Source organism: Prenolepis imparis, unplaced genomic scaffold, assembly GCF_030444845.1.
Source record: "Prenolepis imparis isolate NDT839.2.m4 unplaced genomic scaffold, iyPreImpa1.0 SCAF_3, whole genome shotgun sequence".
Classification (NCBI taxonomy): Eukaryota; Metazoa; Arthropoda; class Insecta; order Hymenoptera; family Formicidae; genus Prenolepis; species Prenolepis imparis.
Genome location: NW_028141161.1, coordinates 11,740,690 through 11,754,331, shown reverse-complemented (window position 1 = coordinate 11,754,331; position 13,642 = coordinate 11,740,690). Strand labels below are relative to the sequence as shown.

The 13,642-nt window shown below is 34.1% G+C and overlaps 1 protein-coding gene across 3 annotated transcripts in view; it reads right to left on the bottom strand.

Annotated features, from left to right (window-relative positions):
- Positions 1-55: 55 nt before the first annotated feature.
- The window catches only part of LOC145934396 (SUN domain-containing ossification factor), a 39,839-nt gene continuing 26,252 nt past the window's right edge, over positions 56-13,642 (bottom strand). For 2 of the 3 annotated variants that reach the window (XM_083034776.1, XM_083034777.1), the window contains exons 2-5: positions 8,576-9,050; positions 6,820-7,445; positions 4,782-6,691; positions 56-4,625 (exon numbers count right to left, since the gene is read on the bottom strand). In XM_083034776.1, coding sequence (XP_082890902.1) covers positions 3,336-4,625; positions 4,782-6,691; positions 6,820-7,445; positions 8,576-8,847 — 4,098 coding nt within the window. In that variant the 5' untranslated portion in view covers positions 8,848-9,050 and the 3' untranslated portion in view covers positions 56-3,335. The remainder of the gene's footprint in view (positions 4,626-4,781; positions 6,692-6,819; positions 7,446-8,575; positions 9,051-13,642) is intronic. The other variant, XM_083034775.1, reaches the window with a different exon arrangement.

Sequence of the window (13,642 nt, the reverse complement as noted above, 5' to 3'; positions counted from 1 at the left end):
CAATATATAAATATATTTCTTGATAATGTAGATAGTTTTAAGTAACATATGTATATTAGATTGCGTACTTTTTTTTATTAAATTAGAAAGAAGAATAAATATATATCATGCTGACAAGAAAAATAATTCTCTTTTTGGAAAGAAGTTTCGCATTTTCGCTAATTATTTCATCCACATTCACATCGTAAAAGTTATATAAAACTCGCAATTATTATTATGACAATGAGAATTCCATTCAATAACGGAAATTATGATACAATTATTAAAATATTTTTCTGAATATCATATCATATAAATAATCACTAGATTAATGTTACGTGCGTAATAATAACTTACACATAGAAAATATATTTACTATTGTAAGAGCTCACAAAAAAGTTCGAGCATTATCCAAGCATATCATATCATATATATGTTTCACATTTATCAGTATACTGATAAATATATTTATAATATCTAAATGCACGTTAAGTAATAGGACACGTTTTACGTAATTAAAATTTAAGTCATTCTACAATAGATTCATTTATTCCTCCTTGTTTTACTTTTCCATTTTGTATTCTTTTCCTTTCTCCTTTTCTATATATTTCTTTATATTTGTCTGTCTTTTTGTAATCTCACAGGAGGATTTTATCACAGCGCATTTCTTTATCAAATACAAAATGCTGGCACAATCATTGTTGATCTTCGAAATATCTTCACAATAGATATTTAATTAAATTAATATATCGACAAAGAAACGTCTGTATATTACATTTTACACATTTAGCGCTAAATATTAACCGTATATTTAATTAATGCTTTAATTATTGCTAAATTATATGTCCATCTAAATAAATTACACGGCTACATTTAGCACTAAATTCGTAAATATAAATCTAAAAACTCTAGAAGAAAAAAAAACAATGAATGATATATATGAAATCGCTACGTATATATCTACAGAATTTTACTTTTTTCACACACAGAATAAACCTTAAATACATTATTGGAAGACGAGAACGGCAGACTATCGAGAAAGCAAAATAAATAACATATGTGAAAGATATATCGAGCAAACAGAAAACACCCGAAGGTTTCAATATGTTTTTCTCCAGATTCTTTTCCATGCGTAAATATTGCAATGTATGTCATCAACAATAATAATTGAAGATTTGAGCGAAAATAATAATCAAGCTTTTTCGTGATTTCAGTATCCCTCAGTTTTTTATTACAAAAATTGTTGTCATCTGTAAAATGTGACATTTTTGTAATTAATAAAAGAGAACTGAAAAATCTGCAACAATTAATTTCAGTACATATGCCGCAATTAGATAATTTGTTTATCGTAAAAGCTAAGCTTATTTCTAATATTTGCGGCCAAATCCTTTCAAATTTTTTTGAAATTTTAAACATTGATCTAGATATCAGTAAAAATATAAAAACTCTAAGAACCAATATATACAAGGCAGAGATCAAAATTTTAAATTTGATGTAATCCAAAATACATACATACAAATTAACTATAACGCTTGTTTGAAATATATTGCATTTCTAAAGTATGCCAAAACTCGACAAATTAAAAACCGAAGTAAAAATAATTTCGAGACGATTCTTTAAGTGTGTACACGCCAAGTTTTAATTATTTGATTTAATTAATCGATTATATAAAATTTTCTGATCAACCAAGTCCTTCGATGCATTACTATAAATGACTAATTTAAATTTATTAAATTACCTTAATTATAAATATTTCTTCTGCCTTTATAATTCAGTGACTGCCTTTTTATAATTCATCGGCATTGACAAAAAAGTCGAGAGATTTTCTAGATTTATCTTATTTTCTATTATTTGTTGCAATTTTTCATATTCATATACATCACTGACAACAAAAATTAATTCTCTTTGATTATGTGATAATGAATGTGATTACTGCTAATATCCTAAGAATTTGCTCGTATCATTTCATTTATTCATTCTTTCTCTTTCTCGCTCTCTCTCTCTTTCTCTCTGGCGATGATTAATAAATAAAAATTAAATAATTCGAATGCGATTTCAAACAAAAACGTAGAAATATTTTCTATGTATATCGTTGTAGCTCTATACCGTTGCATCGATTACGATCATCAATCACTATTATATATTTTACATAAAATAATCTATGTTCATAAATCATTTTACTTATTTTTCGCAACGGTGGGGTAATCTCACGCTTGTGACAATAACGCAGTTAAAGTATGCCTCGTGGAAAACTTCTACATATTTCTTTGTATCTAATAATGCATACGTCAAACTGATTACGTATGATACGATTATCGCTAATAAATAAAGCACAACTAATTGTGATTCGTGAAACTGAGCATTATCACACAAACAAAAAATATTTATCGATGTATTTATGTGTACGCCAAAGAACTTTAGAAACACAATGTTAAAAAACTAATAAAACATTATAATTTTATCTCTATCTTTCCCTCCATTAATCAACGGAATATATGTATCGTACAATATAATTCATCGTGATTATCCAATAAGAAAGACAATATATATTTATATTCTTTTCTACATTCGACATTGTGCTTCCCAAGTAATGGGACAATACACGTGATGTGACATATTTGTTTTCATTTACAGTCTCTGTTTTCATATATTGTTACATATTTTCTGCTATCTCGGTTTGTTTTTCTTTTTCTACACTAAACTGTTTATCGATTATAGTGACGGTAAATCTGCATATTATTCTTAAAATATCGAAAAAAATAATAAAAAAAAGAGAAATCAGCTACAATAGTAAATGATGTAAGCGATGGAGAAAACTTTTGAAACTTAAGCAGTCACGTGAATAATTTTCTACCACAATTTGTAGTACTTGAAAATTTTATGTAAGCTATTTCAAATCTGTCACTCTTTCAAAATTAAGCTATATTCTCTAAAATTATGCAGCTTTGAGCAAGAAAAGAATTCAACATTAATTATTAATTCAAATAATAAACACCGCTTTCTAATCCATACACAAGTAAGACCGGTAAGTATAAAGTAAAAATCGTGCTCAGGCAAAAACTTATTCATATATAAATATGAAAAGTATTCATAGTTCCATTCATTCTTCGATCCTCTTATAGGATGTAAGTATCCATTTTATATTTAATTAAATTCGTGAAACTTTTCGGCTTAATCTTATCTCATGCTTTCATTTTAGTCTCATATTCCTCGTTTAAATTATTCACATTATTCAGATAAATGGATTGATTAAATCAATCTATTACGCGATAACGAGTAAAGTCTATCTGCAGTTTATATGGCAATTCGATCAAAGATCGATGTTCCAGTTCAGTCTATGTGCGGATCTATTTCAATCAAAAAAACTTTCTTACCATTTTTTTTAGACCAGTGCTTTTCTTCTCTTTTTTGCTAGACGTAGGTGTAACGTTACTACTCCTCGATTCATCGCTTTCCTCGATTAAGCCATTCGCGGATCCACCATTGGTGCTACCGTCGATGATTTGTGACAGTGTCTTTAAATCCGTAGGAGTGGACGAAAAAGACCTGTCGTTTGAATACTCCGAATCCTGGCTGGATTCCCACTTCTCGATGGAGTTTGAGGAGGACTTCCTTTTATTTCTCGTACCTAAAGCAGTTTTCATGAAAGATGGCGAACTTAATTTCGCGCCCTTAAGGATACTACTGGTTCTAAACGAGCCGTTCTTCGATGTCCCGATCTTCCGCTCGATCGTGGCTGATCCTTCGACAGATCTGTGCGCTGACGATGAATTGGATTCCCTGAATTCATCATCTTGACGAACAGATTCGGAATTTGGATCTATCTTGAAGATTTTATCTTTCGGCGATGCAGATTGTACGATTCGTTCTCTCTCTGTTTGATCGTCGAACCAACTTATGGCAGCCTCGGGCGCAGAGTCTGGCCTCTTCTCAAGTAAATTCTGCGACTCCTTAGAATGTGGAGACCCTATGGATGATGTTCTTCTCGATGGCGATGTCGTGCCGTCAGGGATCACATTCAATACACTCTTGTAACGAATTGCTTCTTGCCTCGCGTCGAGGTTAATTCCTACTCTAGTTCCGGGAGAGATTATTTCCCTCTTACGTTTCTTTTTTCGCTCCTTCTTTGTCTCATGGGATCGATCGTCGATCAGCAACTCGTGATACGTGCCGCTAATGTGAGAAGCAATTTCGCTAGGTCGTCGTTTCTTCATCTTCTTCGCTGCGGTATGAGAGCTAAAATTATCCGCACTCTTTCGACGCGTGTTTTCCTTCTTTGTATTCGATTGAAGCTTCTCTTCCTCTTCGAAGTCTCCTCTACGACAGTAAGAGAGAATCACAATAATAACAATGACTTCCAAACAGATCAGCAAGGCATGTTGAACAATTGCGGATATTCGACTGCGCCAGCTGTCACGATCATAAAGAAGAGTTTCGACTGATTTCGAGAGTATAGCAATTTCTTCTCTTAAAGTAGTAATTTCTTCCACTCTCTTCGCTTCGCGCTCCTCACCCTTTCGAGACTCCTCGCCCATAGCGGCTACGGCACGTTCCAATGAACGCTGCATTTCTTCGACTTGCTTTTTGTAACGACGACTCAACTCTTCCAGATATTGCCCACTGAGTGACATATTCCTTTCCAAAGTCTGAAAAATGCATATAAATATATAACTGCTTTAATAAATAAATTATAATAGTGCTTTCTTTTTTTTTCTTTTTTTTTCTCAAGTTTTCCAATATCTTTTAAAATAATCTCGTAATAAATATCTTTTTAAATATTCCTGAAGAATATTCTTTCTTACCTTTATTCTGTTGGACAGTCGAAGAAAGACGGACTCCTTCTGAGGTGCAGCACTTGCTGTAGGCTGAGTCATTGAAGAGCTAGATGCTCCATTCTGCATGTTAACAGTGTCACCCTCCAAATCTTTCAAATCAAAAAGTAATGTATCCAACGTAAGATGATCTTGAGACGATAATCGAACTTCTTGTTCGCCTAGATTTTTCATCTGTTTTCCATCTTGCTCGCCATTTTCCGATTTGTCTGCTTTCATTTGCGTAACAGTCTCGGCACTTTCCATATCAGACACAAGGGTATTACCAGTTTCTTGATTGTCAAGTGTGTTCATCAACAAAATGCTGGTTACAGTTTTTGATGTCATCTCGACAGAAGTTCCCAGAACCGGCAGCTCTTCAACGATTTTCAATGTTGGCGTCGGATTAGACGGCGGCGGAACAGTCGTCAGTATTTCTGGCTGCAACGTTTCCTCTGTGAGCTCCTTACTGGGTTCCAAGATCGGTACGGACGATTCTTTCTTCATATCTTCCTTGCTGAGTGTCTTCGTAGGTTTGATCTGTGATGCTAGATTATCCATGCAAGTTTTTATGGACGCAGAGTTGTCTTCGGTTTCTTCGCTAATATCTTGAACAAACGTACGCTGTCGGAACTCCTTGTCGGAGAATGCGGCAGATTTACAAGCAGGATTCGAATCTAAAGTACACGTAACAGATGCTTGAGGAATGGCCTCACCATTATGATCGGTAATCTTAGTGGATAGAATAGCCTCTCTGGCAGCATCCTCGGAACTGTTCGCGGGAATCTCGTAACTCGTGTTCATCACGACCTTACGCTCTCTTGTTGCCAGAACATTACACAATGCCACAATGTATTCGGGTTTAAAGACGGAAGCTAAAAAAATCGCTTGAAGATCTTCCGCCAAATTGAAACGCGTCATGTCGTAATTTATTTCTTCCTCTTTTTTTCGCCAAGACGATTCGATTTCTATACTGTGAAAACCACATAATCTTCCACGTCTCAGAGTTCTATTCATCCAATCGATCTTAAGCAAATCGTTCAACTGTCGATCTCTGCAACTGACTAGCTGAAAAACACTGGCAAACTTTTGATCGGTGCAATTGCCGCAGAGAATCGTGTATCTGGGCGTCGTGCAGCTCGTGTATGAGTGGTCCAAAATATTACCGTCATCGATACTCTGCTGAATCTCCGTGATGTTGTTTCCGGTGAGATCGCTGGACTTCACTAAAACCTCTGCGGCCTTTTTCACAATATTTAATACAGCATCGCGTGCACTGCCGAAAAGATTTCTTGGTGGATCACCACCTTCACTATCTAACAATTCCTCCTCGTCGCTATCCTCCTCGTCGTCGTCTTCTCTGCTCGTCTCTTGTAGAATCTGATTCTCCGTCTCGGTTTCCAGCACTTCGAACTCGCTGGTACCGTAAGCGCGAAACAACGAGACGGGACAGAAATGTTCCGAGCCATAGTGCGATTGTAGCTCAACCTTGATGAATTTACCAAAGAAGTGGGGATGCAGAGCGAAGCTCTGAATGTCCTTCACGTCTTTGGCGGTGAACTGACCGACTGGACTCCAATCTTTAGTAGGAAAACGATCGCTCACGTAGACGGAGAAATCTTTCGGCGACGAACTGAAGAGCTCAAAATTTGCCAGCTCGATCTTTTTCGCCTGGATCGCTTCGCAGAGCTCAACGACGAACCAAACGCGCGATGTACAGGCGTTCAGCATGTACTCGTCCCGCGTGGACACCAAAACGTTTTTGGCACTGCTTGCTTCGGGATTGGCTGCCACGATTTTGGCGCCGCAGTCGGGAGAGGCGTAATTCTTAGAACGAATCTTCATGCCGCTTACGCCTCGTCCTGGACCACCCGGAGTCTGCACGGAAGCATTTGGATGAGCTGTAAAATAAAATAATGATCATAAATAAAATATGTAATTGCATCTAATTTAATGCAATAATCGTTATCTTTTCCTTATAACAAATGTAACTTTTAAATATTTTTTTAATAATAAAAAAAATACTCACTTTTTTTCTTCTCGGCTTCTTCCAAACGCTTCTGTGCCCATTCACTGAAGGATGGTATATCCTCATGCGGATCGGAAGGACCTGAAGTAACGAGCCCGTCTAAGATCACCGCTGCAGTTTCATCTCTATTACCACCGATCAATTGTGCTCTAGCCGCTGTATCGTTTAATTCCGGTGCCGTAGTAAATGTGTCGTCAACTTTCGAGGACAACTCCTCGGACATCTGAACTTGGCCAACCTCTTCCTCGACTCTCAGCTCCAACTCGTCCGTGTTAACTTTCTGCTCTGCTCTAACGATCACCACGACCTCCGGCGCCTCCTCGACTCTCTTTTTCAGCAGAAGTACTTCGCCGTCTTCGAGGGCATCCGTGTCATTCGGCCGCTCCGTCGTCGTCGTCGTCGTCGTTTCGTCGACAACTAGCGGTGGATGGATCTGCGTCGTCGGCACAACGATCTCTTTTATGTGCTCAGACTGTTTGACTTGATTATCGTTCAATATCGAGGAATTCTTGATGGATGTCCTCGTGGAAAATTCGCGGTCGATCTTCGGTTCGGCCAGATTCTGCAACTCTGCTGTCGCAGTGTCCACCAACGTCAACACTACCGCCTGGCCGGTCTCGGAGATCCTGCGAATACGACAAACATCGAATTACGTTAATGTCTCACTATATAAATCGTGCTCTATTGTCAAATAATGTGATATTGCTTTATAAAAAAACGTATCATAAAATATTATAACGTTTAATATTTTTTAATACTTCTCTTTTATTATATATCTTAATAATCTATTTAATTTAAAATTTTGCAAAATGGTTTGTCTATTAAATATCACCTCTAGCCTATCTTAATATATTTTTTATATACAAGATCCGCGTGGCAGGATTTAATAAATTATATAATTTTATCATTGAATAATTCTTCAATTATTCTTTTTCAATTGAAAAATTAATGATTCGGAAAGAATAAACAAATCTGTATAAGTTTATATATTTCTTATGCTTTTCTCATTATTATAATAATTGATTAATTTAAATAAATAAATTGTACGCATCGTAAGATATTTATCTCAATTATTTTTCAATTATTATCTCTAAGATGTATGTAAAATTAATTATGTGAAAAAATTCGCCATTCAAAAAAGAATAATATTACATAGCATCTGTTATTAAAAAAATTAATATATTACATATACATATATAACAGCAAATAACAAATGTGACTCTTTAGAATACTGAAACAGAATGTGCGATGATTACTTGCAGATGCATAGAATTTTTCAGTATCATGTATATTGAAAATATGAAATACAATAATGAAAATTGACATCGAAAAAATATGTGCATATGTGAACATAGTGTAATTATTTATAAATATGGAAAACATGTAACTGCTGCAACCAATTTTATATGGTTGGTTTTTAAAATATATCGTATGTAAATTTTTTATGTAAATATATATTTAAGTCATCCTGCATTATATACAATTTTTTCTAGGGCTATAAAAAAGATTTTATATATATATATATATATATATATATATATATATGCAGATTACAGTTTTGATAAATTTTCTTAAATAAAGACTTCTGTGTTTTCCATCCAATATGTAATTCGAGAGCAAAAGCTTATAAAAAAAATTTTAAGATTGCATTTTTTCTAGAAAAATTAATTTCCAAAATAAGCAATGATTGTTGAACCAACATTTGTCAACATTTTAGAAGAAGCCCGGGGCTAACGAAAACATCCCGCTTTCTCACCGATGATAGAGACAGGTAGGGATGCACCACAATGTCGCCAATATGGTTAAATAAAAGACAACCACTCGAAGAAGATGTCTGGATTGCCCGGTGGGATTGTCAACCCAATGCAAGGGACATCCTCCATCGTTGTTCTTGACGATACTTTTGGCCATGACTTTAGGCTCAGGCACACACGTTACTTCACACCACGAAGTGATGTGACACCACGACTTCACCATTGCCTTGCCTCGTCTTGTCGTTGTAATTCTTCTTTCAGGCTTGTTCACCATTTCTCGCACTTTCACGTGCCTAAAGTTTCTCGTAGTCACTTTTATGATGATATTAGATAAAACATCACACGTACATCCGTGATATTACGAATTTCTCATCATCAAAGCCGTTGAAAAACCATGACTGGAAGTGTCTACATCACTTGTTCTGTCTTTTAAAAAAATCCAGAGAACTGTATCGTTGCGGCTATTTCATGTTGTTCCTTTTGATTTGTAAAAACACCCAAGTTCTTTTACGTTTTGTTCAAACGATAAAACGATAAAGTATACAAAATACCGATATATAATGAAAATAAAAATTGAAATATCGCGCAAGTACAAAATGTCCTAAGCAAAAAGATATTTTATTTCAAGAATTCGAATAAATTCTATACATATTTCTATAAATTGCAATAATTGTAGAATAAATAAAGTCGTATCGAATTTGCCATTCATTGCGTTTAGCGATAGAAATAAGTATGATCAAGTAATTGATCAAACGTTTCAGCATATTTTATTGATACTGCATTGATTGATGTTGTATCCTCGCTTCTATCAAACATACTTTAACGTGCTATTCAATCCGGAATTATCTATGGCAAGCGTAGGATTAAGAGGCACGAAGCATACGACATTTATTGATGCCTGTATATATATGCTTGGAATGTTGTTGGTGTTGACATGCATATTCAATATCTGGAATTAATTCGAGAACACAGCGGACCGAGCTAACGTCTCTCTGTCACATCGCAGCTTGATCGCTGTCAATGTTGACAATAATGATTCTAGTACAAGTAGAATTCTAGTATAGTCAAGTGATCGTGTGCTTATTTGCTAATTCAATCTTTGAAAAACAAAAATTAGTTCCACGTTTTATCAGGTGAAATTAACGCGTTGTACCACAAAAAAGATTTATTTATATTCAATATTAAAAGATTTATTGCGCTCACAGGAATTGGAATTTGTAAAATATTTCTTTCATATCGCAGTAATATAAATCTTCTCATGAACTAACACGATTTGACGGCTTATGCATGACTGTGGCTGGTAATACATTTCCGATGTCACACTGAAAGTCGAACTTGACGTGGAAAACCGCGTACTAGTAATACCGGCTAGTTAATGGTTTTTATATAACTATATATGTATAATTAGAAAGTATCAACACTCGCGCAATTAAGCGTTGTGTGTCGAAAGAGTTTTTTAAATATAATATAAGTGTGTGTGAAGTTGGCGTCTCATTTTGTGGAAACTCATAAATAAATAAGAGTTCTGGCTTTATTTACAATAGTTCTAGAGTTCCTGATAGTTTAAACAAATAATTCTGGCCATTAAAGCAAAAAAATCGAATCGGACAAACTGAGACGCCAAGTTCACGCAGCGTCTCACTTTGTCCTACGGCGTTTTCCTTATCAGTAATTATCAGAAATGAAAAGATCTATAGTTCTACATGAGTTCTAAGAAGAGTTCTATCTTTTAAAAGCAAAAAACACTAATTAAACAAAAATAAAGACAACCGGATACCAATAGCTATAGATGTCGAGGTGAGATGCCAGTCGATTTTCGAGAGTTCTGCTTATTCTAAAGCAGTTCTCGTATAGTTTCTGACATGTACAATACATTTCTAAAGAGTTCTGATAATTAAAACAATTAAAAAATTTGTTAAACGATTATTTTGCCCGAAAATGCATATTTTCGAGTCTAAAGGTGAGACGCCAGTCGATTTTCAAGAGTTCTGCTTATTCTAAAGCAGTTCTCATATAGTTATGGGCATGTACATTACATTTCCAAAGAGTTCTGATAAATAAATCACTTAGAAATTTTTTTAACTAATTATTTTGACCGAAAAATGCATTTTTTCGACTTTAAAGACTTAAACTCTTGAAAATCGACTGGCGTCTCACCTTTGGACTCGAAAATATGCATTTTTCGGTCAAAATAATTAGTTAAAAAAATTTCTATGTGTTTAGATTATCAGAACTCTTTAGAAATGTAATGTACATGCCCAGAACTATATGAGAACTGCTTTAAATGAAGCAGAACTCTTGAAAATCGACTGGCGTCTCACCTTTAAAGTCGAAAAAATGCATTTTTCGGTCAAAATAATTAGTTTAAAAAATTTCTAATTGTTTTAATTATCAGAACTCTTTGGAAAGGCAATGTACATGCCCAGAACTATATGAGAACTGCTTTAAATGAAGCAGAACTATTGAAAATCGACTGGCGTCTCACCTCGACATCTATAGATATTGGTCTCCGGTTGTCTTTATTTTTGTTTAATTAGTATTTTTTGCTTTTAAAAGGTAGAATTCTTCTTAGAACTCATGTAGAACTATAGATCTTTTCATTTCTGATAATTACTGATAAGGAAAACGCCGTAGGACAAAGTGAGACGCTGCGTGAACTTGGCGTCTCAGTTTGTCCGAATCGATTTTTTTGCTTTAATGGCCAGAACTATTTGTTTAAACTATCAGGAACTCTAGAACTATTGTAAATAAAGCCAGAACTCTTATTTATTTATGAGTTTCCACAAAATGAGACGCCAACTTACACACACATAATATAAATCGATTGACCGATTGTGATTAAAGACTGAGAAAGATTAAAGATGCAACTACCCTTAAAAATCCACAAAATCAGTATATTCAGCGTGTCAGTAAATCAGTGTAAGCAAAACATATATCAGTAATAAATTATATAATGTCACATAATATAAATTAATCTATAAAATTAGTTTCAATATTCTAATTTTTTCACATTTTAATCGGCACGCATATTCTCTTTTTCATTGAATCAAACAATTAACCAATTAAAAAATTCAATAAAAAATTATTTATAATTTAACAAAAGTATTCTTGCTATCTGTATATGTGACACGCAATCGGAAAGTCAAAACCTGCTTATCGTAATTAACATTTTAAGCTATTGTTCGAACAATAGAGTCACTTGCAGAGTGCATTATATTTATGCACCACGCAACAACGGAAAAATCAACTTCCGCGCTCTTCCGATAAAATATATGATTATATCTCAATTATGACAATGGCTTCAAACAATCGACTTATCGCGTGTGCATTTAATCGGAACGAATGGCGCATTGTGGACAAACCCTCAGACGGAGAGGCGATGTCACCGCGAATAAAAGCCGAGGTAAAAGCCTCGTCGAGATCGTTTCACGGTCTGGCGAACATCGATCAATGAGCAGAGCCGGTTTGCGAGAACGACGAGTTTGCCACTGAGAAACCGCAATCCTGTCTACTGTCTGTTCAAGCTGCAACTCGCAAACGTTGATCTCGAATGCAATAGAGAATCTAGGTAAACTAACGCGATGGTAATCGGTTCAGCAAAATAATCATCAGAAATTAAAACAGGCAAAGATGAAATATGTAAAATAATAAAAGATAAAAAAAATATATAATTGGAAAAATTATATATATATGTAATTTTATGAATTATATACCTATACTTTTTTATCTTTTATATTTTACTTGCACGATGATTCATGTTCTTCATTATTGCAATATATTATGATTATGTCTGTTTTAATTTCTAATGTATCTTTTTTCGAACCATCGTATTAATTTACTTAGATTCTCTCTCTTTCTCTCATTCATATAACTATTTCTTATCACGCGCTGATCTAGTTTCGATATAAATTTGATTTTTTTACTTGAAGCTGAAATGATTACGCATTCATAGAAAAGTGACGAATTATTTATCGATTATTCATCAGATCTATAGTTTTCTAAACAACGAAAAAAGTTATGTTACTATATGTCATTTGATTCAATTAATATTAATTCAATCATGGAAATAATCTTGCGTTTCTTGTCCTGAATTGTCGAGCAACTTACATAGCAAATGCCTAGCATGCCTACAAATGTGTGGGCATGTTACTGTCAACGCCTATAACATAATATTTTTCGCATAGACTGGTAGCTTTAACGCTGCAAGTGTTGTAGATTTCATTCACAAGTTACAATCAATTTAAGTAGGTAGGCAAAATAGTACAACAAAGCATTTCTTCAATGGATTAATAATAACGCTTCCTGATTCAGAAGTCATTCATAGAGTATTGTTACGTAACGCAATTATACATGTATTGTATACATACGTATACATGTATATTACGTGTATTACAGCATTATTATAATGCAAACTACACAGACAAAATTATACTATGTGAAAGAAAAGATAAAAGCACGTAACGTTTTAGAAAAATAGAAATAGAAATTCTAATTCTAAAAGATGAAAGGAGATTTAGTTCTAATGGATGATGTATGTGTTGCCATAATTCTTATAAATATGGCATGTTCCAACGTCACGTGTGTAAAAAGAAAATAGCTGCGCTAATATATGCAATTGAAATGTCGAAGAAATGTAAGATACTGCTATTTTACAATATATAAATTTGCGCGAAAAATCAAGAGAGGAGATTTAATGCGTGGCGACCCGCGATAAAAACAGCAGTCAAGGTGAAAATACAATTATTAACTAGAGAAATTCATTCGTTAGAAAACGAAGCCATATGTATCTAATCTAAAAACTTGTCAGTCGTGGAACTAGAACGACTCTGGAAATAATCCGGACTAGTTCTTCCTTTTCAGATGTTTCTTGCTCGTTATATGTATATATAACGTTATATATACATATAAACACATTGTAGTTAAATATATATAATAATATATCGTCATGTGTGAATACATGTGAGTACACAGTTGATTACACAGAGTTTACACATTAAGAGCTTTAATTATCACTTAATTAGAATAATTAACGCGAATTATAATTACAGTAATATAAGCATGGGAAAATT